Genomic DNA, 26127 nt, shown 5'->3' with positions numbered 1-26127 from the left:
CTGCTCTAGAATTGCAAGGGTCGCGGGTTCGAATCCCACCCGAGTAAAATGCCTGTGATTTTTTTTCACAGGACTTGGGGAAAGTACTGAGTATACAGTGCTACACACAAGTTTAACTTTTACTTTTAATGGTCAGAAACCATGACAAAAATTTAAAACGTTTCTTATAAAACACATAAGAATTGGTCACGTGATATATTGTCGGGATCCCGACAAAAACTTATTTTGAGCACTTTATTTCACTGCTACTATTAATAAATGGCAGACTTTTTCGAGCAATGGCTCAAATGAAAGCTTGTAACTTTCTCAACCCCTATCAAAATACCTATTGAATTTTAAATCAAAATTTTGGGTCAAATCGGCCAAAAATTTGACATAGGGAAAATGGTACAATGTGAGAATTTATCAGAACATAGAAAGGAAAAAAAAATCAAAAGCGCATAATAGGTAAACACCAATTATTTAGAACAAATAATATTAATGTGAGACGGCGAAAGTAGAGCTAGAGAGCTCAGCTGGTATGTTAATCCGGAGGTCGTTGGTTCAAATCCCGCTCTGGAAAATTTCTCTTAAGTTGTTCAACCCCAAATCATTTCAAATTTACTCCAAGTCAATTTCTCTTTTAGTTTAATATTTTATTATTATCTGGACTAAGTTGCCGCTTCCCAGGTTATATCATAAGCTTGGGTGTGTTCCCTGGCTACACACAGCAATTCAAATTTATATGGCTTCTGAGTGGCTCCCCGAACAAAGATATTGACACCATAGAGAGACTGCCAACATAGTATAAGATAGCTCAGTTGGAAAAGGCTGGTACGTTGAACCAGAGGTCATTGGTTCAAATCTCGCTCTAGTCAATGTTATCTTTCTTCAACGCCAAATCAAAAATTACCCAGCCAGTTTTCCTTGTCGTTTCTTACTTGATAAATAATATCAATATAAACCACAAGGGAAACTGACTGGGTAAATTTTGAAATGAGTTTTGGGGTTGAACAAAGACTTGACTAGAGTGGGATTCGAACCAACGACCTCCGGATTAACGTGCCGGCACGTTACTCCGGAGGTCGTTGGTTCGACACGTTAATCCGGAGGTCGTTGGCTCGAATCCCACTCTAGTCAATTCTCTGTTCAACCCCAAAACTTGATAAATAATATTTATGCTTACCTTTACAAGTACCCTCAGTTTCATTGAGCAGCAGGCCATAGTATTGGTCGATACACACGTCACATGCTCGCCCTTCCACATTCTCTTGGCAACTACACTGACCAATGGGCTTGTTGTTCGCTGCATACTGTGAGCAGGTTGTTTCATTCTCCATTGTGCCAAGAGGTTCACAGTTGCATTCTGAAAAAAAGTAAAAAATGACAGGTTACAAATTAGAACATAGAAACAAATGACAGGTCTTGTAGGATTCAACCATCCCTTAGTCCTACCAACCATTACTAACCCATTTCATATCAGATGACAAGTTTACCAGCAAACTTCTTTGGGGGAGAGACTTATAATTACGGCCAATATTTGTTAATGCCCGGAACACCTTTGGATATTTTTATCCATCTGGACTTTCCATTGCGTAGAGCAGGCAGTTACCCTGATACGCTTCATTGTTTCACCCGTACAAAGAGCGAAAACAGCTTCTGGAAAACATGCCTTGTATACTCCCTTTCCAAGGGTTTTTCTTCTTAACATCTTAAAGGAATATGGGCCCTTAACGCTTACCGATACAAGAATTGGGGCTGCTTGCTGGAACAGAGGAATTTCTGTAGAGTCCACTGATGCAGATTTCACAAGAAATGCCAGCCGTGTTGTCTTGACAATCGTTGCATACTCCTTGCCCAACTTCTTGGCTGTATGTACAGCTAACACTATGGTTGTTGCAGTTACATTCTAACATGGGGAAGAAATGTTAAAACCAATTTTTCTACGCCAAGATATGATAAACAAATGGTTACTAACAATCAAAAAGGTAACTCTTATGTTGTGGCATATGTCATGGCCAAGTGGTCAAGCGTACCAGACTCAAGCTCTGGTGTCTTTGATCAGCATATAGTGAGGGTTCGAGTCCCTGTCTTTACAATAGACCCGTCCCATGGAATATATAAATTGCACATAGCGCGTGTGCACTTACGTTTTGGTTGGCAAAATGAGGGAACATCGCACTGTTTTGTACACGACTAATGGCTGTGTGACGCAGACGCGATCGCGCGTCTGCTCAGTGCACAACTCTATGGCGTTTGCCAACCAACAGGGTCTGTACGCATGCGTAAATGTAATAAGCATATTTCATGGGAAGGGTCCATTGTGTCATTAAGCAAGACACTTTACCATTATTGCTTTATATGTAGCTCGCAACACTGAGGAAACCTGTATACAAGAGTGCCTGCTATGTGAACCAGAAACACCAGGATTAATCCCTATTCTTAGTAATCTAGGGGTTCTTTTACGCGAACTACCAATCCCAGTACACAGGACCTACAGCATAATCCCATCCGAAGGACGAAGCAATGATGGTACACGCAAACCCACACTCTGCTGATGAGAAACACCAGAGCTCGAGTCTCGATGCCATTAGCCGCTCAACGACGACACACCACAATTCTACATGAACACACTCAAAGAATCTGGTTCTAAAATTCGTCTAAAAATAATTAACTAAGGAGAATTGAAGTTGAACTTACTCTCGCATTCATTTGCAGTCCCCTCTGGGAAAGGAAGAGCAGACCCAGCCATCCATGGCCGATTGTTATACAGAGGGAGGCATTGCTCGCAGCTCTTACCCATTGTGTTATGGAAACACTGACAGATTGTCTCCAGGGAGTTGCTGTCTTGGTAACAGAACTTGCCATGCAAATTGCAGTTGCATCTGCCATACAAGAAAAGAAGGTTAAGTTGTAAAATTCATTAAAAAAAATTCACACAAGACAAATTTTGCAGAAAGTTTTGGTTGACCTTTTCACACCTTCAGTGGGGGCCCCATATACTCACCAAGCTGTTCTTTTAATGAACCCCTCCACTTCCATTTTCAGTTGTTTTTTGTTTATTGTTGTTTTGTTTTGCTTTGTATACATTTACATTGTTTGCCTAAAGTCGTTATCTCTAATGTCTAATTTTTATCTTGACGTGTATGAAATGTAAGTTAAGTGAATAACCCTGGCTAAACTCCCAGGAAATAGCCACATGCCTTGCCATTATGCGTTGCTTAAAATTGTACTGGAATTTATGCTTACAATCTCCCTTTTACTGGGGTTACTTTTTATAATCCCCTGTTCCAGACCTGCCATAAGACATTCCATAAGTTCTTGAAAGAACAACAAATCTGGGTGAATTTTCTTTTTTAATAAGTCAGGGTTTCAAAATAATAATGCACAGAGATAAATATGTTTAATACCAACATGAAAGGTGTTGTGGCCGAGCAGATAAGAGCACCGAACTCGAGCTCTAGTGTTTCTGTTCCACCCCGGGGTAAATGGGTACCTGTGAGGACAGAGATGGCTCTTGTGATTGATTTAGCTTAGTCACATTATTTGTTGCATTGAGTTGAGATGGTTTAAGGAATGAATTTAAATGGAAGCGCTTAAAGATGTCCCACAGGAGTAAAAAGCGTTATATAGAAACTGATTATTATTATTATTAACAAAATGTATCAACTTTAGTTTTCCATTTACAAAAATTGCTTACATGAGGAACGTATCAATGTTGGATATAGCGTAGTAATATCGGATCAGTGAGTAATATTGCCCTGTCCACTCAAGTCCGTCAGTCGCCGGGTACAAGAGCTTCAGTCTCAGGTTTGTGATCTCAAGAAACGCTTGCAGTTCCAAGTTGCTCTCATAAGCCTTCTGGAATTCTTCAGGTAGGGTGGAGTTAGTCAACAGCGCCAGGCGGTTCTCAACGTTGAAGATGACTGAGCCGCCTGGGTAAAACACTGTCCGCACCCCACTGGAGTAGTCCTCTGAGCAGATGACCTGCGTTGGACTTGTGAGGCTCAGCTCATCCGTCGCGGCCATCTGAAAATATCCGCAATCGTACGCGTAGTATTGATACGGTTGCCATGTCGACCCGTAATCTGAGGACTTCTCCAGGATCATGCGTTGCGGGAGGCTGGACTGGAAGATGATTTCGATTTTGCTGTTGATGGTGTAGGAGTGGTTGAGAGACAGTGTTACATCCACCTCCAGTGGAACACTGTACATGTACCAGGTTATTGACTGCCACCATGTTGGTTGAGTTGGATCTTGCTGGTCGTAGATGTAACTCGGTGGGTGGGCTAGGCTGGGGTCGGTGGCGTTACATAAGTTACACTGAAATGACACATCCTAAAAACAAAATAACAAATAACAAAAGTAAAAAACATCTGAAATGCAAGGAATGAAGATACATTCAAAAAAATTATATTTTATTTATCCTATGTACATGTATGTTAGGCAGTGTATACTGGCAGGGGCTGCCGAGTGCACCACAGCATCTTGTAAGTATCTATGGGTGCGTTCATTTAGCTTCCCCGGGTCGACCCTGGTGTGTGGCGTTCTCTTTTTCCAGGACAAACGTGTGCAGATAATTACCCACGCTCGTCCTAGAAAAAAAACCTGCCACACACCGGGGTCGACCCAGGGAAGCTAAACGAACGCACCCTATAAGGTGCTACATAAACTGGGCCTCATAATTTGGCCTTCAGAAATTTGGGGGGGGGGGGGCAGCTTGTCCGGATGTTCACACTTGTGTGGATCCAGATGAGCTAATCGACCACACCCAATCAAAGTACAGCCAAAAAGGCATGTGATTTGTTTGTTGCCAACAGAAACAGCTGTTGATTTAAGATGACGCTTAGTTGTACACCATCTGTTACGATGACATGACTCAAACAACACCATTGTTATTCCAATTATGCAAGAATCAATTCTCTTAATATGGTTTTATTATTTCACCATTTCTCTGCCAGTACGAGTGAACACTTTTAACGATTAGCTTTTTAATTTATTTGGGTGTTGGCCGCATTAAAAGTGATTTATGTTATTTTAGAGCACCATTCTGCAACAACAACAACATTAAGCTTGCTTTGTTGCAATACATCTATTTAAAAATGATTTGTATTAAAGGCAGTGGACACTATTGGTAATACTCAAAATAATTATTAGCAAAACCTTACTTGGTAACAAGTTAGGGGGAGCTGTTGATAGTATAAAGCATTGTGAGAAACGGCTCCCTCTTAGGTAACGTAGTTTTCAAGAAAGAGGTAATTTGCCACGAATTTGATTTTGAGACCTCAGAATTAGAATTTCAGGTTTAGCATCTGAAAGTACACAACTTCATGTGTCAAGAGTGTGTTTTCTTTCATTATTATCTCGCAACTTCCGACGACCAATTGAGCTCAAACTTTCACAGATTAGTTATTTTATGCATATGTTGAGACACACCAAGTAGGAAGACTGGTCTTTGACAATTACCAATAGATAAATTTTTTAAGTAGAGCTGAGCTGAAGCAAAAAAATCCATAGCTTAGTAAAATCAGATTACCAGCCTAGACTCCGTGAATTGTTATGCTAAGTAAACAACAGCTAAATACCAGTCACAAGCAATGAATATGGCATGAAATTTTTGCTTAAGCAGGTCTATGAAATTGGCCCCTGTGATAATGTGATGCAGTAAATAACCTTTCTAACGGCACTTAAAGCCATTATACACTTTTGGTACTGAAAAAAAAAAAAGGTTCACAGATTTACAAATAATTGTGACCCGCTACGTAAAAATGAGTCAGATGTTTTTTTCATTTACTTTTTAAGATCTTTATTTGCATGGTTAACCTTGAGAACACTTACCTTTAGGCTATAAAGCTATGAAAACAACAATTTTGTGATCAAACCTATGTCTAATTTGTATTCGCGTGCAATGGTAGTTTAAAACATCACTTTACTTGTAATTCGTTTTTCAGAAAAAATGATGTATTGGCTAATTTCAAACGGGAGTAACTCAGCAACGCAACACTCCCCAAAGCTTAGACTTATACCAAATTACTGCTGCTGGTGTGTTCTTTCCAGCCATGCATACAACTCAATTCTTGAAATTGTCAACATCTGACTCATTTTCACGTAGCGGGTCACAATTTACAGGGTTTACAGAAGGTAATGGTGAAACACTTCTCTTGAAATATTATTGTTCCATGAAATGCTTTAATTTTTGAGAAAACATTAAAACAATATCAATTCGCGATAGCGAGAATTACGGATTTATTTTAAACACATGTCATGGCACGGCGGCACGTGCGGAAACAAGGGTGGGTTTTCCCGTTATTTTCTCCCAACTCCGATGACCGATTGAGCCTAATTTTTCACAGGTTTGTTATTTTATATGTAAGTTGTGATACAAGAAGTGTGGGACTTGGACAATACTGTTTACCGAAAGTGTATAATGGCTTTTCAAAGGCACTGGACACTATTGGTATAGACTCAAAATAATTGTCAGCATAAAACCTTCTTTGAGAATGATCAATGGAGAGTTGTTGAAGGTATAAAACATTGTGAGAAACGGCTCCCTCTGAAGTAACGTAGTTTTTGACAAAGAGGTAATTTCTCACTCCAATAATAAAACAGACTTCGGTCTTATGCATCTGAATGCACGATGCAACAAGGGTGTTTGTTTCTTTCACCAATTGAGCCCAATATTTTACAGGTTTGCGGTAACACCATGTAATGACTATCTCTAATAAGTTGGGGTGGTTCTGAAAAAAACCGTTGGTTTCAACTCAAACGTTTTTTTTTCTTTTTCTTTTTTTTCTCCAGAAGATGATCAGAACATACTGATCGAAATGTCGAGTTGAAACCAACGGTTTTTTTCAGAACCACCCCAACTCATTAGAGATAGTCATAAAATGGTGTTACCGCAAACCTTTCTACATCGTATTTCCACCATGCAAAGTTTCAAATCCTACATATATGTTGGGTTACACCAAGTGAGAATACTGGTCTTTGACAATTTTACCAAACGGGTCCAGACCTTTAAAAGGCCTGTACTGAATAATTACTGAGGTAATGGAGACAAAAAGTACATTTTAAAAGTAAATTTGACTCACCAGAGTGCAGTAAAAATTTTCTTCTTGTGTTTGACCGTAGCCACAAGTGTAGTCTTCCGGTTCAACCCTTGCGGAAATCATGAGATTGTTTAACGATTCAGTATTGGCCAGACATGCCCGGTACTCCGTAAAACCGGTACTGTTTGTCGTCTCACATTCTTGCTGGGTGGCGATCTGTCCAACAGAGATGCGCAGAAGGAGTGCATGGCACATCGTCCAGAGCAAAACTGCTGGGCTCATTGAGTTTGTAAATTTCATTTTTTTTCAAAGGTGGCAAGTTTTTACGGGGAAAAATTTAGGAGTGCGCCAGCGCACTTACATTGCTTTTAACAAACAAAATATTCTAAAATGGAACTGTCATATTGCGTAGTCCATAATAGTAAACCACTTTCTCTTTTCTCGATATTATGTAGTATTTCTGCATCCAATGAAGACCAATATCTGTAAAATATAAACAAATAAACTAATTAGATGTGTATTGATCAACTTTCAGCTTCAGGATCCATGTAGAGGATTTTAAAGATTTTCCCGGCCTGGAATTTCGTCTTTGAGACTAATGCCATTTTCATTTGGTAGGGGTACTTTTGGATTTTTTTTTATAAAAGTTCGTAGGAAACTTTACAAGGGGCTCCAAGGCACTGACCAGGGGCAACATAGGCAATGGCCTGTTTTCAATCACAACCTATCAAATCAGCATAAAACAGAGTTTTTGAAAATAATTGGTATAAACTGGTAATGTATTGGTAGACCCAGTGGAGGAAGCTTCCTCCATGTTACTATTGGGGCTCTATACTTTGGAAAAGTTTCCGTATGGCGCCACCACCTTTTCATTCAATATATGAAATAACATAGCATCAAATTTACCTCAATGAGATGTCCCTTTTTGTGAAAATGAGTGAAAAAGTGGTGGCGCCATACGGAAACTTCCTATACATCTTTTATGTTTTTCCCCAACAAATTTGTAGCCTATAAGTAGTACAAATCAGTTACTATGGGTCTAGGCATGGACTCTTGGAGGAAGGAAATGGTCTAGGTAAGCCCAAGCCCGGTTCATACTTCCTGCGAATGCGAATGCAATACGATTGTTGACGTCACAAATTCGCAACAAAAAATTCAACTCAACTCAACTCACTTGCGAAAATCGCTGCGAAAGGAGGGTTGCTTCGCATTCGCATGAAGTATGAACCAGGCTTAACTTTAAGTCAATTGACATTGTAATTAGGACATTTCAATAAAGACTCAGTTCAAATACTATGAGACATTGGAAAAGTTTCATTCGAAATAAAATAATATAGTATCAAATTTACCTGATTGATATATCCCTTTTTGTAAAAATGAGTGAAAAAGTGGTGGCGCCATACGGAAAGTTATCCGAGACATTTTTTAATGAAAAACAATGTGTATATTTTTGATAGTTTTTCAGAAGTTAAATTATAAAAAGAAAACAGGAACATAAAAACATCACAAATTCAAATAAATATTAAAAGTTACCTTTTCCATTTGTATTTGTACTATTTTCAAAACTAATTCCGACTCTTCTCTGACTAATATTTAAAAAATGTGTACACCTCTTGAAAATTATAATTATGGATGATCAAGAAAATACAGTTTTAATCAAAATACAGAGTTGATTGAATTACTCAATACCCAATACAGCATTCAATCCAATTATACATACACCGTACATGTGCAATACACACCTGTTGCAAGTGTGTGCACTCATGCAAAACATTCCGGGGAATGGCAACCACTGTTACCAAAGACGCCGTACTCATGTGGAACGATATGCCTGGGAAAATGAGATTTTTCAAACCGGTTTGCCCGACCAAAAAGCCTGCAAATTATAAGATGTCGACAGATATACATTAAATAAATCACTGATGTGGGTTATGTATCACTTACCTCTGCTGTGTTGTCGAAAAAACTGCAACTTTCGGGGTCTGGAAGCTCGGTTTTTGAGGTTTTGTGAGTAATATGACTGCATACAATTCAGTAGCAATGAACTGCCGAGCAGTGAAAGTCAAAAAGTGTAGCGAATGGACTTTTCCGGGCTGCTGCTTTCGAAAGCTTGATTGTGATTGGCTGAGCAGTAGCAACTTTATGAATATTCATAAAATTGCTTCCGAACAGCAGTTGGGGCAGTAGGGAGAATTTAATAAATGATCAACCACGTTGGTTTATTATCAAAGGTTTTTGTATTATATAAAATTCAAAACTCTCTTTTATGGTAAAAGAGTGATCTATAATTTTGATCAAATGCACTTTAAGAACAACGCCATATTTATAAGTAAGAAAGCGAAAAAAAGTTTGGAATGAGGCAAGCTTTTGTAAACAAAAAAATGCAAAAAAAGTAATTTTTTTTGATATTTCTTGTAAAATTCTTGTACCTTTTGGTCAAAATTAAAATTATCAAGGCTTCACAAACAAACAAACAAACAAACAAACAAACAAACAAACAAACAGACAGACAGACAGACAGACAGACAAACAAACAGTAAAATGAAAACTTTAACAAAATGTTTTTTAAAAGAAAACTTTGATTTATTTGTTTCAATCAATTTGTTTATACAATTCCTACAAAATAAATCTATTAATAAAGTAACCTAAATTTAAATTATCTTGGTGGTCAGAAGTGCATACCCTAATACAAAATAAACAAACAACCTCATAAATAGTTTACAGAAAGTTTGATTCAAAAAGTTGCGTGGCAGAAGTACAAAACCTAAGTTCACACTTACACCGATTTGTCAAGCACTGTATACTTTCTCAAGTCCTGTGAACAAATAAACAGGAGTGAGATTTGAACCCATGACCTTTGTATTGCTAGAGCAGATGTTTGACCACTTAGACCAGGGAGCTATCCCAATGGCTTGAGGCAGTTCAAATCCTTAGCATTAGCTTGCCGCAACCATTTAATAGATTTTTTTTTGCATCAGCGATAACGAATGTATATAATTATATAAAGGACACTCAAGAGGACGTCTTCCCTTCTGCGCCGTGAACATCCAGCAGGGTGGATATGTGCGCATTACAAGTCTTATTATTATTATTATTATTATTACATTAAAGGAGCTTGAAAAGAGAGCACGCAGCTATTTCAAGCGGGGAATTCTGCGATGAACGCTCGTCTCAGGCAATGGCATCTACTCCAACTACTTTTGTATCATTGGTCCAGGAATCCATCCTTTCATACTGACCATCCTTCGTCCCCACCACTTTACTCCTATTGTTCATAGCCACCAATTGTTTCTCAAATAGAAACTTTGATTGGCTAGAATTTTCCCGCTTTATTCAGGATCCTTCCCTTAATCCCTTTCCCCTCTCTTTTTCTATAAATGGATATGTATTTGTTTGTACTTACTTATGCCTCTGAAGAAGATCCGGTTTGAATCGAAAGCTAAGGCTACCTACCCAACTCATTATACACATGTATATATTTTCCAAACCATATAAGTTCACCAGGGAGAAAAGCTGCAGTTTGCCAAAAGCTAAAATAGCAGCGTTCATGAATTGCCTTAAAGGGAAAAGGTACACGTTTGGTAATTACTCAAAACAAATATGAACTTAAAAACTGACTTGGTAACGAGCATTGGAGAGCTCTTGATAGTATCAAACATTGTGGGAAACGACTCCCTCGGGGTGTCGTGGACGAGCGGATAAGAGCACCGAATTCAAGCTCTGATGCTTCTGTTCAGCAGAGTGTGGGTTCGAATCCCGGTCACGACACTTGTGTCCCTGAGCAAGACACTTAACTATAATTGCTTCTCTCCACCCAGGGGTAAATGGGTACCTGTGAGGGCAGAAATGGTTCTTGTGACTGATTTAGCCGAGTAGCGCATATTAATGTTGCACAGGCTGTATACTCCCCAGGGAGCTGAGATGGTTTAAGGAGTGAATTAAGGCCCAGTGACCAGGGGTAATAATGTGAAGCGCTTTGGGACGCCCTCCGGGCGTGAAAAGCGCTATATAAAAACGGGTTATTATTATTATTATTAAGTAACGTAGTTTTTGAGAAAGAGGTAATTTTTTACTAAAATATTAAAAGACTTCTAGCTAAAAGTCTTTTATTCCTATCTGAGAGCACTCAAATTTGTCCAACAAGGGTGTTTTTCTGTCATCGTTTTCTTGCAATTGCGATGACCGATTGAGCCCAAATTTCCACAGGCTTGTTATTTTATGCTTATGATGGGATACACCCAGTGAGAACACTGGTCTTTGACAATTACCAAACGTGTACAGTGCCTTTAATTCTTACATTTTTTGTAAGTACCTAGAATGGATATGCAGGCTCAAACTGAAAATAACTTGAGTTGATTTATTTGCGGGAACACCATGTGTAAAAGGGAAGGTAAACCTTAGGGAACTGTCAAAGCCTAGTCTTCTCACTTGGTGTATCCCATCATAAGCATAAAATAACAAGCCTGTGGAAATTTGGGCTCAATCGGTCATTGAAGTTGCAAAAAAGTTATGAAAGAAATAACACCGTTGTTGGACAAATTTGTGTGCTTTCAGATAGGAATAAGAGATTTCTAGCTAGAAGTCTTTTAATATTTTAGTGAAAAAAAGGGAGCCGTTTCCCACAATGTTTTATACTATCAACAGCTCTCCAATGCTCGTTACCAAGTCAGTTTTTAAGTTAATATTTGCTTTGAGTAACTACCAAACGTGTACCCTCCCTTTAAATCTCTTTTGAGAAGCTGTGGTTCTGAGAAGAAAAAGTTGTCAGAACCACTACTACTCTAAAGAAATGCAAGTTTCGAGCTTTCGCAACCAAATAGCGATCTACCATTTAAAATGTGGCCTTGAAATTTGTGCACTCAGCGCACACATCTGAAAGCTCCCTCTTTACCTCAGTTTTCCGTGATTAAACAACCCTCATCGTGTTTATATCGCAAGTTTAAACATGCCAATGTGATCTCCTCTCGACCAATCAGAACGCAGGTGTTATGAATACATTACATTTGTTTTTGGTTTCTTTGCACTTCACCAAACTTGAATGACACATGACCTTCCCCAAATAATGCGTTGTGTCAGCAATTTTTTTTTCTTTTTCCGGTACCTTTAACCCCCGACCCTTTTTACAGACTACCTCCTAAAGAGGGAAACAAATTTACGCGGGAAGCGGCCATCTTTGCTGATGAGGGCCTCTTGGATTGCGTGGTACTCCGGCAGTCGAGACAGATCTCCCAAAGCTGCCACCGAGGGCTTGGTGCGCAACATTCTTGTGGCGGCTCGCTGGATGTCTTCAGCTGTGATTTTCTCTGCAAAGAAGAAAACATTTTCAAGGTCAACAACTAAAAATCACCACATCAATTCAAATAGTTCCCATGTGATGGACTAACACTGTCTTTGTCTTAGAAATTCAAATTTAAGCGGCCAATTGAGATTAAGCAATGAATATTACCAGAAAATAATGAAATCTTATATGCAAATAGGAAAATTAAGTCACCACATGGTGAAAGGTCGTGGGGAGGGTTTGGTGCAAAAAACAAATTTGCGGCTACAATTATGCCTAGGACTGTTTTCAAAAATCACCACATCAATTCAAATATTTCCCACAAGACATACCAACACTGTCTTTTGTCTTGGGAATTTTAGTTCAGATATCAAATAATAAACAACAAGGCAAACTAACTGGTTAACTTTTAAATGATTTGGGGTTGAACAAAGACAAATTGACTAGAGCGGGAGTTGAACCAACAACCTCCCGATTTAACGAGACAGCCCTCTGCCAATTTAGTTATCTAGCCCTATGTTGGCGATCTCCCTTTTGTGTGAATTCAAATTCAAGCGGCAAATTGTGTCTAAACAAGTAAGAGTAACAATTGTGTCTAAACAAGTAAGAGTAACAGAAGTTATTCAAACATAATATGCAAATTGCATATTCAGGCGTAATATAAGAAAATTAAGTAACCGCATGGTGAAGGGTCGTGGGGGGGGGGTGGTGCAAAAACTTAAAGAGTTGAGCCGTATCTGAATTTGCGGCTACAATTATGGCTATGACTGTTGCTAAGTGTGTTTCTAATGCTATATTATACTTCAACACATGAGAATGGGGAAATCTAGATGTAACCAAAGCTGTAGCTGCCAATACACCGATCCATTAGGCTCCGCCCACGGCGCACGTGTGAGCAAGAACGTGTGAGCCTCTCCAATGCCATTCTGCACAACTCTGCCGTGCGCGCCGGACCTTATAGTGACGGACTTTTGGTTGTGCAATGGGTTGTGATTGGTCAATACACAATGGGGCGGAGCTTAATGGATTGGTCTATTCAGAAACAGCCTCACAATTGATAACTAGTTTTGTTTCTTCACACCACGACAACGAGGATGCCAGCCATTGAGCTGAAAGAATCAAGTCCAGGAAGATGTCAAAATACCACTTTGTGAGGCAGAGTAGTGTATGGCTCAGATACATGAACAGTCAGAAGGGAACTAAAAAAACAAATGGATGGGTGCTATACAAAACTTCTGCGGAAACGCTTAAATGTTCACTGGAGTCAACACATGACAAATACAGAACTGTATGATAAGGAACCAAAACTATCCACCAAAATACAACAGCATCGTCTGAGACTCGCAGGGCATTCATACAGAAGCACCAAAGAACCTGTCTCTCAGCTTATCACCTGGTCACCAAAACATAGAAGGAGAAACAGGGAAAAAGAAGCTCAGCTATACAGATGTAGTTGCTAGGGACATCGGGGTGCTTCCAGCTGATCTTCCCAACCTAATGAGAGATAGGCAGGGATGGGCAAGCCTCAACATGATTCCGACCTCGGTCGGCTATAGAGAGAGAGAGAGAGGCAGAGCAACTAGCTCCAAACAGACTTGAATGAAGACGGTTATCCAAGGAGGCCAAGGGACACCTTGTCCTAAGTAGCTAAGTTAGCAAGTAAGTTTGTTTCTTGCTTACCGATCATTTGGCAGAACTCTTGAGGCTCCTTTCTCTCATCGGTGGCCAGGACTTGGCGGCCGATGTCCTCAAAGACCACCGGCCTGGCCTCCAGGTTCATCATCAGCATGGACTGTAGCTGCTTCTTGGCTCGACTCAACTCCACCTTGCAAAATTGAAAATGAAAACAGAACAAGGCAATATTAACCATTCTGCAAGGCTTAACTATTGTATATACATGAGGGGCTATGTGAATATTTTCAACTATTATTCATTCCTGAAATTGGCGGCTCGTCAATTTAAATAATTCCCTGTTAGCTGCATGGTGGTTTGGACTCACACTCATGGCAGATGTCCCGTAGGAACACAATAATTTTGAATTTATTTTTAGCCTAGACTCTGCTAGGGTCGAAACATTGGGCCACTATCTATGTTTTGCATTTATATCATAGGTCCTTTTGGTTGGTAAGCAGTTAGCAGCGTCTAGTTCTTTTTTTGATCCCTTTATTTATTTTATGACAACAGTGCAATCACTAATAACAGGATAAATAGGAGACAATGAAGAAATTTTCATATGTGGGAGGAAAATAAAAAGTATTGTCTAGTTGACTGGACCCATGCTCTGGGGCTGTCAGCAGCAGAGTGCGGGTTTGAATCCCGGTCATGACACTGGTGCCCTTGAGCAAGGCACTAAAGCATAATTGCTTTGCAAATAGTTGGGAAGGTAGTGCATTCTGCTCCACCAACCAGGCTCATAGTGGATGATACCCGAGCCTACATCCGTCGATGAGGATGCCTCTGAAATTGTCACCCTAAAATTCTAATATACATTTCGTTACTGTTGTGAAGCATTCTTGTGAATTAGAAAGTTAAAGATGCTATGTGAGATTTTTTGCCGATTTGACCCACAATTTTTTGGATGGGGGGTCGAGAAAGTTACAAGCTCTCATTTGAGCCATTGCTCGAAAAAGTCCGCCAATTATTAGTAGCAGTGAAATAAAGCGCTCAAAATAAGTCTTTGTCGGGATCCCGACAATATATCATGTGACCAATTCTTATGTGTTTTTTTTAGAAACGTTTTAAATTTTAGTCATGGTTCCTGACCATTAAAAGTAAAAGTTAAACTTTTTTTCGTTAGAGCGGGTGATACTCTTTGAAATACCATTCACTCAAAAAAATCTATGTTTTAATGTTTGGGGCCAAAAATCTGACATAGCATCTTTAAGACTCACTTCTTCAATCCGGCCAGCCATGTTGAAGAACTCTCTCACGATGACCTCAACCATTTCTTTGACCTAACAGCAAAACAAATAAAGAGAGGAAACATCAATATTTTTAGACAGACAGTTAGTTGCCATGGCGGGCAGGACTTAACCACTTCATGTTGAATGACTTGTTTTTCTGCAAATTTTTGGGGACAGTCTTACGGCTGAGGTATTATTTTGATTGTGTGAACCCCAATTCCAGACATTTCTCTTGTTGTTAACCAAATGTGGCACACAAGGACAGGCTGCCATTTTTTTTCCATCTTCACATTCAGCTCAACGGGAGAAAAGTCCGGGAACTCCACGTCCAGTAAAAATTGCCCTTTTTTGGCTGAGTTTCTGCAAATCAGGGTGAGTACCTACTCAATTTTCTCACCTGACATCATCAAATCCCAGAACTATGAGAACCTTTGTTGTTTTTCTTTCGTCAAGTCAGGGTTTCATTATGGCAATGTATTTTTATAAAGAAAACGACTACTCAAGATGCTATAAAAATTTCTAACATACTGATGTGAGATGGTTAATGGATGGGTTTATTATGACCATAGAGGTTTATATAAGAACTAGAGGGCGCACTGGTGATACTGCGTGCACAAACACGACAGGACCGCAAGAAGACATGCCCGCCCGTTTGTAAGAGAAATGTTGTACACACGTACGTTGAATATGAAACAACATGGCGTATGATAAACACACGCTATGACGTTTTTTTCCACTTACAAAATAGCCCCACGCGGGCCGCGTAACTAGGCCAGTGCGTTCTCTAGTTCTTATACAATAGACCGATCCAGTAGGCTCTGCCCACGACGCACGTGTGAGCCAGAACACGTGGGGCTCTCCAATGCCTTTCTGCACAACTCTGCTGCATGTGCCAAGATACCCGCACGCATGTCCGACCTTATTTGTCGGCCCTTCGTTGCGGTGTGATTGGTCAATATGCAATGGGGCGGAGCTTTGTGGATTGGTCTATTCTATGATTGTGACAGAATTATGACTAACGAACCATGCTTGGATTTGCACTGGCATGAATACAGAAGATGCCACTATCATCGTAGCTGTGATGCATCGCCGTGGCGCTGTACATCCAATGAAACCGGTTCAACACATTCAAGTACAGCCTGGTATACATGCCCTTCCCTGGTCCCCCGGCGGAAAAGGATCCCCCGCCCCCCATCAGCATGTTGAGGACGGCGAAGGCGATGAAATCTGGGTCCCTGTGGCCGCAGGACTCTAGACCGATGACGACATGGGCAAGCTCAGGGATTGGAGTGCCTGGGGCAATGTTGGACATATCACGCACTTCCTGTCAAGAAAAATGAGAGTGAAAAAAAACGTGTCATGCTGGGGACAACTGGAAAACATTTCTGCTCTTGTGTACCTTATGATACTTCAAACTCTAACCACGGTCTACTGGTTCCAAACCCTCTAAATCCCACTTTAGAATTCGTCTCACTATATATAACTTAGGAATGTTGGCACATCAACTATGAAATTTTAATTTGGGAGGCCAAACATCCTTAAGCCCAGTTCATACTTCCTGTGAATGCGAATGCCACAAACCCGCAACAAATAATTTGCAGGGGGTTGAGTTGTGCTCTCCTGCGAATATCGCAGCGAAAACAGAGTTGTGACGTCACATTAACGTCAAAATTCTTGTCGTTCGCATTCGCAGGAAGTATGAACCGGGCTTTACTTGCAGCTAAGGCGCTGGACATGGCTACAATGTGTTCAAGCAGGCATGTAAGGGGGCTATCAAATGCTGCTGTACGTCCAAACAAGTAGCTCTTTATTGCCATTAATTTCAAGAAGTATCAAAAGTATACCTTCCCTTAACCCTTTAGCCCGCATAACGCCCGGAGGCGCCCTGGGTATGACCACGCATACTGCCCGCACGCGCCCGCGCAGTTTGACATGGTGTACTTTGAGTTATACACATGCGATTATAACGCAGCAAACAGCCGTAGATAGAGCGCGATCTCAAGATGACAACAGTCTAAAAATAGCACATGGTCCACATAAGAAAAAATGAGTGGGTGCTTTTTCTCTGTGTGGAGCTGTACGTTTTCTCTGTGTAGCCGGACCGTATAGGGGATGTACCACGTACTACGCGCGCATGTACACAGTAATGGCAGTCTCCCGCTTGTATCGCGTCAAACTTTCTGGTGTTTTTACACACGGAATACCGCGATTTGAAAGGATTTTACAAAAGATTTGAGGTACAGAAGGTATCTGTTGATAATAGAGGCATTCATTTTCATTTCTCAAGGTATGTTGTGATTATTTTCAACCACTTTTCGTAGCTTTGTTTTCCTGTCGGACGACAGTAAAGTTGAGAAAACTTGTGTGCACAACTTTCCACGTAAAGAAACCTTCACTAGATACGCAAACAATGTTTTCAAATTTTAGTTACTCTCTTATGTTTCCAACCTGAAAGCTTGAATTTTGTGAGACAAACAAAGCAACTGTGAAAGTCATCCAAAAGGTAATTTCATCCTCTACAAAATAAACTCAACTTGTAACACAAGAAAATAATCACATCGACAGTTATCCGACGATTTCTGGATCAGGCCGGAAATCGATTGAATTTTCCTGGCGCACTAAGGAGCGTGTGACATTATGTTTAATGTTGCGTGCATGCTAAAGGGTTAAAGACATTGGACACTTTCGGTAAACAGTATTGTCCAAAGGCCCACACTTCGTGTATCACAACTTATATATAAAATAACCAACCTGTGAAAATTTAGGCTCAATCGGTCATCGGAGTCGGGAGAAAATAACGGGAAAACCCACTCTTGTTTTCGCACGTTTCGCCCTGTCATGACATGTGTTTACTATAAATTTGTAATTCTCGATGTCAAGAATTGATCATTGTTTCAATGTCTTCTCAAAAAGTAAAGCATTTAATGGAATAGTATTTCAAGAGATGTCTTTTACCATTACCCTGTAAGTTATTTGTAAATCTGTGAACTTTTATTTTTGTTGCTGTTCCGAAAGTGTATTATGGCTTTAAAAGATGAAAGTCTATGCCTGATGGGGCTGGGTTAGGTCTTTATTCAAACAAGTTTTCTCACCCTTTGTAAACCTCCAATATACTGAGCTGTCGATCTATCAACAGAACTGTCCTTCCCAGTTAGTTCCGAACTCTCCCACGAAGGTGTCACCCCAACGAAATGCTCATTGGCATAGTCTACAAGCTGCTGATGCTCCATGCCCACTCCAGCCAGCACCACGCGCTTCGGGGTGTGGTAATTATGCAGGTATTTCTGTAGCATTTTGTAGTCGATGCGGGAGATGTTCTCGACAGGACATAACTTGGGCAGGCCGAGGGTGTTGTCTGTGAATGCTGCCTGCGGATCAGATGAAAATATTAAACTACTGGTAGTTTACATTTACCATATCAATTTATCTTGCAATACAGAGGGTTATGGTTTTTTGTTGATGACAACCGTTGATATGATAACAATAATATTCCTTTTTGGGGGAGGTGTTGTTAACAATAATAATAATAGTGGCTTCTTATATAGCGCACATATCTGTAACTCAGTGAGGCTCAAGGCGCTTAAACATACAGTATTTTCCTGCAAGGTATGAGGGACATGCGGCAACACACTCACAAATACTTGTTTGGTAAGCCACGTACCTGGTGTATCATCTCTATCAGTACAGGTTCAGCATCTGGTCTGAAGGCAACATCTTCCAACTCAAACTGGATTGCGACTCTGGCGTCATCAAACTGTATTTATGCGAAAGAAAAAATAATATAGAGTTATGTGATAAAAACACACAATATTTTCTAGTTTTTGTTGATCTGCTTTATGTTTCCAAGTTCAAAGGCTCAAGTTGGAAAAGCAAACAACTGTTAAAATCTTTCTAATTTGATCCTCAACGAAAAAACTTTTACTTGAAACTCAAGAAAATAATCACAACGAAAGTTAACTAAGGATTTCTCGGTTTTGCCGAAGGGTTAAAAAGACACCATATTTGTGACCCACTCTGTGAAAATGAGTCACATGTCGCCCAATGCACTATTAAGTTATGGACAGTTTAATGTGGAAAATGAATAAAAAAAATAAAATAAAAAAAAAGGTTTTTTTTCTTTTAAAGATCTTTAGTTGCATGGTTAACCTTTAGAACACTTACTTTTAGGCAATAAAGCTATGAATACAATAATTTTGTGATCATACTTATGTCTAATTTGTATCCATTTGCACACAATGGTTAGTTTAAAATATCATTTTACTTGTAGTTCGATTTTCACAAAAAATGGTGTAGTGGCTAATTTCAAACGGGAGTAACTCAGCAACGCGATACACCCAAAAGCTTAGACACATACCAAATTACTACTGCTGATGTGTTCTTTTCAGCCATGCATATAACTCAATTCCTGAAATTGCCTATATCTGACTCATTTTCACAGAGCGGGTCACATTTATGAACTAAAATGACAAGAATCGATGAATCTGCTGATATCTTACCTCACCTGGAGTCATCTTAGGTTGGAATACAACTTGAGATAGGAGTTTAGTGACTTCAGACAGACCGTCAGTGTTGGCTGATATACCGTAGATCATAGTGTCCCTGTATTTGTTAAAATTTGTGATGACAGAAAAAGCCCATTATAATATTAATTGATTTTTAAAAAGCCCTTTACACACCCGAAGGGCTGTCCCAAAGTGATTCCAGTAGTATTACCCCTGGGCACTGGGTCATTAAGTTCATTCATTAAACCATCTCAGCTCCCTTGGGAGTATACATAGCCAGTGCAACAAACATGCACTACTCGGCTAAATCAATCACAAGAACCATCTCTGCCCTCACAGGTACCCATTTACCCCTGGGTGGAGAGAAGCAATTACTCTGCTGAACAGAAACACCAGAGCTTCAGTTTGGTGCTCTTATCCACTCGGCCATGACATCCCACAATATACATAGTTTTAGTTTTATTAGAAATATAAATATACAAATCGATATATAAAAACACATAGAAGCAAAATAGCCAAAAGTACCAAGCCAGTGAATGGCGAGGAGGAACAGGTGACCAGCACCTCTAAAAAGCCGTCCTGCCAACAACTAGCCACATTTACTTTCTTTGCAAGTTTGCCCCAAACAAGGCTGAAAGCCACTCTTGCTATGGGGCTACAAGAATAACCATATTAAAAATGAAAATAACTCAGGATAGCTGGCGGTAGGAATTGATATTCCTCTTAAAACAGTCAAGTTTGTAGGATGGAGGGAAACACGCACCATGCAAGGAGTTCCAAATAGATACAGTACGTGGAATAAAGCTGTTGGAATGGCTTTTTGTTCTCACCAAAGCAAGAGTGTATGGGTGAGAAGAAGCAGAAAGTCTGGTTTCAAGCTCAAACACCCTGATAGGAGGAACTAGGTCAGACATACTGGTGGCACATTTAACATGAAAGTATCTGTGGAAGGGGAAAAGCTAGAGGCTGGCTACACACCTACGCTGAGAAAGAGGGTGTTACGTTGATCCCAACCCTTCACCAACAAGACTAACAATATGCTTCTGCACTCTATCTATTACAACAGTTGCCCAATTAATTTGACACGGTGTCCACAATATGAGATTCCTCCTTTAAAGACACGCCCCTTTTTCAATTATGATTTGTCAATTATCTTACCTTGAAGACTGGCAGTCACAAATGCCACCATATTTCTCCAGTTCTTGAAGAATGTGATCTCTGTTACTGTACAGTTCTGTTGACTGCGAGAACAAAAAGTAGACATCGATTTAGAGAAGAACATCAGTGGCAAGGAAACTGAAAACTGTTTCAGACTACTGTCTTCACTTTTCCTAGTTTTAGTTTTTGTTAGTTGTTTTGCATTTTCTAAAGTGACCTTGTCCCACTGGTACAAAATATAACTTTTATGCTATTTGTACAATTTGTTTACTTTCATAATATAAATATAAAGTTTTATATAACACCCGAGCAGATCCTTGCCATTTGATTGGAGGATTGTCCGTCACGTGATAGCAAATAAAAGTGCCATTGCACGTTGAGTCACTCACCGTGCTTTTTCGTTCCATCCGAAAAGTACCATTGCACGCTGCCAGCGTGCAATAGTACTTTTCGTTCCATCCGAAAAAGCTGAGTAAACACATATCACTGCCTGCGCGTGTCTTTGGTAACGCAGCAGTGTTACTGCAAGGTAGTAAAATTACTTAACATTCGGCTTCTACAATTAAAAATTGTAGGCCTACGTTTTGTTTGTTTTGAAAGTTGTATCTTTTAATCAAAATGACAAAGATCTACTTGGATGTTATATAAAACAAATAATGAATGTTTTTCATTCGTGCAATGGTGCGAAATGTTCATTCGTTGAAAGCTGGAATTTCCATTCAACACGGCTCCGCCTCGTTGAATAGAACATTCCATCTTTCAACTCATGAACATATTCGCACCATTGCACTCATAAACATTCATTATGTGTATAATAAACCACAAGGGAAACTGGCCGGGTAAATTATAAGAGTTAAACAGAAAGTTCTGAGAAAATTTGACTATAGCGGAATTTCAACCAATTACATCAAGCTTAATGTGCCAGCACTATCTAGCACTTTGTTGGTGGTCTCCCTATCTTTTTTTTCCCCTTTATAGGGCACCTCTATGAGGGAAGCGTAAACTTGTACTGAAAAATTTCAAAGGGCACCAAGGCAGGGCAAGTTTCAGACCTGCAGTGGTTTATATGTAGCTAATTGAAGTAGTGATCTAGCGGGCTTGAACGCTTGTACAGGCAGGGCGTTAGGTAATTCCTAGCCAATTATTATCAGGCTTAAGATGTATTTAAAGATTTTTTCTGATTTCAAGGTTTTCTTAATAACTTCCTTGAGCTTTCAAGTTTTCTTAAAAGAAGAAACGAAAGAAAACAACAATAATTGTCCCGAACTTGAACACAATTCCTTACTCACCCCAAAAGCAAGCTTCTCCAGAAAGTGAGAGATCCCTTTGGTGTAGTTTGCTTCATACCGTGAGCCTGAATCCAATAACACTGAATAACACAAAGAGTAAAACATTTGGAAGGTGTGTGTAGAGGGTTAGAATTCCAAAACAAGATTAAATCGAGACCTGTGGTTGTCGGCTCCAAACTTCTGCTACTAGACTTGGGCCCAATTTCATGGCTCTGCTCACCGTATGAAAAGAATTGATGCTTGCGAAAGCAGGGAATTCTGTGCTTACGTCAAGCGTATTTCACGGGTTAGCGGGGAATTTCAGCCTGTGAGCATGCGTGCTTCACGTTACTATTAGGCATTCTGTGCTTACACAGCTAGCGCAGAAATTCAGCGAATGACCTGCAAGCAGAGAACGGTTAAGGTAAGCGCAGAATTCAGCGGTATGCAGAGCCTGAGAGTTTCACAATACTAGAAATTTCCCTTTCAATTTTAAATTTATGCCAGTTGTTGAAAATAAGTTCTGTACTTAATCATTTGCAAATTTACCAACCCTGTGGTCTAATCACTAGATGTGGACCAGTGGTAAAGCAGGCAGCCTTGCTACCATGGGCAGCACGTCGTATCGTTACTTCTCGTCACTAACCCCTGGAAGAGAAGCACTGAATATCAGCGCTGATTGCTCACTGAAAATTACCGCTTAATTTTGGGTTGTTACAACCGAAACCAGCCTATTTTCCCTTTTAAGCTGGTCAGATACAGTTTTCATTTCAGAGATAAATATTTCAGGGAAAAATTACTTGAGTATGACTCTGAACTTCATAATAAAAAAGTTTTCAGACTAACATTAAGCAATAATGTTTTTTATCCTTTACAATCTTGTATAATACCTTTAAGAATTGGGAAATGTGGCCTATTCTGGCCCAAAATATTTTTTTTAGAAACAGTAATCTACGATGAAGCTTTGCTACAAAACTCAGACTCAACCATTGTTCCTTAGAGTTCTTCTCACCTCCAACTGTAGAGAACTGGCCGTATTTATTCATAGAGGCCACCCTGAGCCCATTGTCTAACGTCGTCACATGAGTGTCATGTGAATGGTTGGATAGGGCTGCATAAACAGGCAGGGGCACCCCTGGTAAGGGTTGAGTCAACGGAATACTGCCTGCACTTCCCCCATCGGCACTACAGAAGCTGCGACTTCCGAGGCGTTTCAACCTAAGATAAGAAGAAGAAGAAATAGCATCACGCAAATGCACCAGACATTTACAAAGTTGTTGTAGGCCTGCAGCCGATTTGGCAAAACACTATGATTAATCTTATTGTGAGTTAGGAAGAGTAACCCAACAGGATGGGTTAAATGCGTCCTAACATTTATGGATACGGAACTTAACTCCTCCTAAGATTAATTCTAAGTGAGGAAGAGTTCTGTGAAATTGACGGATGCTTCGAGGCTTTTTCTACTTGGTAAAGCTATGAGTGAGGAAATTGTAAACATTTTTCAAGGGCACTAGGGTAATAAGACTTTTTGAGATATGGCGGACACAGTGCTACAACACTATAAGTTTTTGGTAAATTTGTGTGCATACATGTACACCCAAGCCAAACAGTACACTCCTATCACGTCCGCCATACCTTTTAAAGGCTCATGACAAGATCGCATGGAGGTAATCGCCTTCATTGCCTCCATAAAGTATCACTATATCAGGCCTGAACTGTTGAATGTTAACTTAACTCGTCCTAAGATTAATTCCAAGTTAGGAAGAGTTCAGTGAAATTGACAGAGGCTTTTTCTACTTGGTAAAGGGCACCCTAGTATGACCAAGCTATGAGTGAGGAAATTGTAAACATTTTTCAAGGGCACTAGGGCAATGACAAGGTGGCATGGAGGCAATCGCCTTCATTGCCTCCATAAAGTATCAGGCCTGAATTGTTGAATGTATTTTTATTTCTTTTATTTGTGAGAGATCACCCAACATCACAAGGCTGGACTGGACTGCGACTTCAAGGTGAGGGCAACACTTGACTGATTTTGGCTGTCAACCCACCAGAGGCATGTTGCAATCTACTCCTGGCACTGACGGCTGAAATAGGGTTACCCCCATCACAGTCCGTACCAATGTAGGCATGGGTGGGTTTGTTTAAAAAAAATTATGCAAGTCGCCTGACACATAAGGCCTGAAGGCCACTTCCAGGTGTGGGCTACAATTATTTTTTCCAGAGGCCATTGCCACCTACTCCTATGGCTGAAACAGGTTTACCCCTTTTACAGTCCATACGAATGTAGGCTTGGGTATCATCAATTCGAAGCCTGTCCGGTAGAGCAGAAAGCACTACCTCCCCAATTTTAGGTAGCAAGTGTCACGATTGGGATCCGAACCCACACCCTGCTGATCAAACACCAGTGCTTGAATCAGGTGCTCTTATTCCACTCGGCCATGACACTGCCACAGCCAGTATCATTCATTAGAAACCTGGCTTGTTGAGCAGAATGCAATACCTTCCTAACTTTTTGAAAAGCAATTATGGGTCAAGGGCACAAGTGTCACATCCGGGAATTCGAACCCACACTCTGCTGCTGACATTGGACAACACCAGAGCTTTAGGCCTGTGAACTAGACTGTGATTCTAGCAACTAACGCAAGACAATAATGGGGCTTCCTTTCTTCTACTCCTAAACTATGAGCAAGTTCGTTCCCATATCGTCTCCACGTGGAGACAATAGCACTCCAGACAATTGCGGAACGAACCTCATAGTTCTAAGAGTACCTTTCTCCATGGTTTTTCCACCACATATTGTTTCCTTTCCAGTTGCAGTTCCTACTTCCCAATGAATGATACAATTAAATACAGGTAAAGTAGTCATGGTTTATGTTAGCCCACCTTGTTGAGCTGTCACCATTACAGCCCACCTTCGATACATGTCTTAAACGCTAAGTTTTCAAAGATGCAAAATGCAAGGTAGTTTGATTGCAAATTTTTCCCATTTAAAAAAGTCCTATACTACTCCAACATACCTCATTTTATTCCTTACATCTGTGGAATTACTATAACACATAACAGGGGTTACTAAATGATGACTGTCCAGATGTGATTGATTTGAAAATTGGTCCAAAAAAACGTGTACAAATGTGACATGTTCTTGGGCGCCGCCATCTTTTAATGATTCTCCCCCTGTTAAATACAGGTAAAGTAGTCATGGTTTATGTGTGTGAGCTTGCCGGTTCATCTTACTACATGTTGGATCCCAGGGTTTGCCGGCGCCCATCCATGGCTACTTCAGTGATTAGACACTCAGGACCGGTAGTAAGCTTGTCATTTTTTAATGGTCAGTTTTTTAAAACCATGTTTGCTAGTCCAGAAGAATTATCGCGAACAGCAAAATATCAAGAGAGGGCGCTGTTCCGCCGAACATGATGAGTAATGGAAGGGCGGGGGCATTGGTAGCCCAGGCGCATCGCAGGTGCTAGCCCAGGTGCCCCCTCTGCCTACCCATGACGCATTACAGTTCTGAATCGCGATAAACCTTATGTCGTCAAATGTTCCTGAATCCTCTGGGTTCCACTCAACGCGTCAGGCCTGGAATTTCATATTTGACTTTGAGGCATGGTATGACTATGACTTCATTTTGCAAATAAATATATTAAAACTAAAAAAAAAAAAAAGGGCACTTCCAATTGAAAATCTTAAAGTCAATGAAAACTATTGTTTATATTATATAAAAAATATATATTATCTATATCCCTACTCACACTCTCTCAACCCTACTTTGTAATACCTGTGTCCTAATGATCTTGAACCCGAAAATCGTGCACAATTTTCAGCAGCTCTCTTCGCCATGCGAGTCGCCATGTTGGTTTTTGACCGAGAGGTAATAGACTGGCAATGGACCCCGCACTACAAAGTTGTGCCCAATGCATTTTTGCGCGTGCAACTTTTTCTTCTCAGAAATAAAACTAGAAAAGTGATTGTAGCAAGTCTATTAAAAATTAA

General features: G+C 40.1%; 2 protein-coding genes across 3 annotated transcripts in view; both read right to left on the bottom strand.

Moving 5' to 3' along the window:
* Window positions 1-9062, bottom strand: part of LOC117303023 (laminin subunit alpha-3-like) — a 36454-nt gene extending 27392 nt beyond the window's left edge. For both annotated transcript variants that reach the window (XM_033787056.1, XM_033787057.1), the window contains exons 1-6: window positions 8970-9062; window positions 7068-7508; window positions 3680-4317; window positions 2680-2864; window positions 1721-1888; window positions 1166-1345 (exon numbers count right to left, since the gene is read on the bottom strand). In XM_033787056.1, coding sequence (XP_033642947.1) covers window positions 1166-1345; window positions 1721-1888; window positions 2680-2864; window positions 3680-4317; window positions 7068-7325 — 1429 coding nt within the window. In that variant the 5' untranslated portion in view covers window positions 7326-7508; window positions 8970-9062. The remainder of the gene's footprint in view (window positions 1-1165; window positions 1346-1720; window positions 1889-2679; window positions 2865-3679; window positions 4318-7067; window positions 7509-8969) is intronic.
* A 2980-nt stretch (window positions 9063-12042) lies between these two features.
* LOC117303035 (mitochondrial-processing peptidase subunit alpha-like) lies at window positions 12043-25999 on the bottom strand. Its single transcript, XM_033787071.1, has 11 exons — window positions 25913-25999; window positions 23147-23352; window positions 22156-22235; window positions 20867-20949; window positions 19703-19805; window positions 18868-18960; window positions 18299-18574; window positions 16231-16530; window positions 15195-15257; window positions 13984-14128; window positions 12043-12328 (listed from the first exon to the last, which is right to left on the bottom strand). Exons 1-11 carry the CDS (start codon window positions 25984-25986, stop codon window positions 12153-12155), a joined length of 1599 nt encoding a protein of 532 aa, XP_033642962.1. The 5' UTR covers window positions 25987-25999; the 3' UTR covers window positions 12043-12152.
* Between the last annotated feature and the right edge of the window lie 128 nt (window positions 26000-26127).

This window comes from Asterias rubens, chromosome 19 (genome assembly GCF_902459465.1).
Source record: "Asterias rubens chromosome 19, eAstRub1.3, whole genome shotgun sequence".
Lineage (NCBI taxonomy): Eukaryota > Metazoa > Echinodermata > Asteroidea > Forcipulatida > Asteriidae > Asterias > Asterias rubens.
The sequence above is the reverse complement of the archived record's forward strand: the minus strand, read 5'-3'. Positions and strand labels throughout refer to the sequence as shown.

Bases quoted from the DNA above. Each gene is read 5' to 3' on its own strand.
- LOC117303035 (XM_033787071.1), bottom strand. From the start codon at position 25,986: ATGGCGACTCGCATGGCGAAGAGAGCTGCTGAAAATTGTGCACGATTT. The intron at 18,575-18,867 runs GTACGTGGCTTA...TCTGATCCGCAG, and splicing joins TGATAGAGATGATACACCAG to GCAGCATTCACAGACAACAC. The intron at 14,129-15,194 runs GTGAGTCTTAAA...CAATTTTGCAAG, and splicing joins TGGCTGGCCGGATTGAAGAA to GTGGAGTTGAGTCGAGCCAA.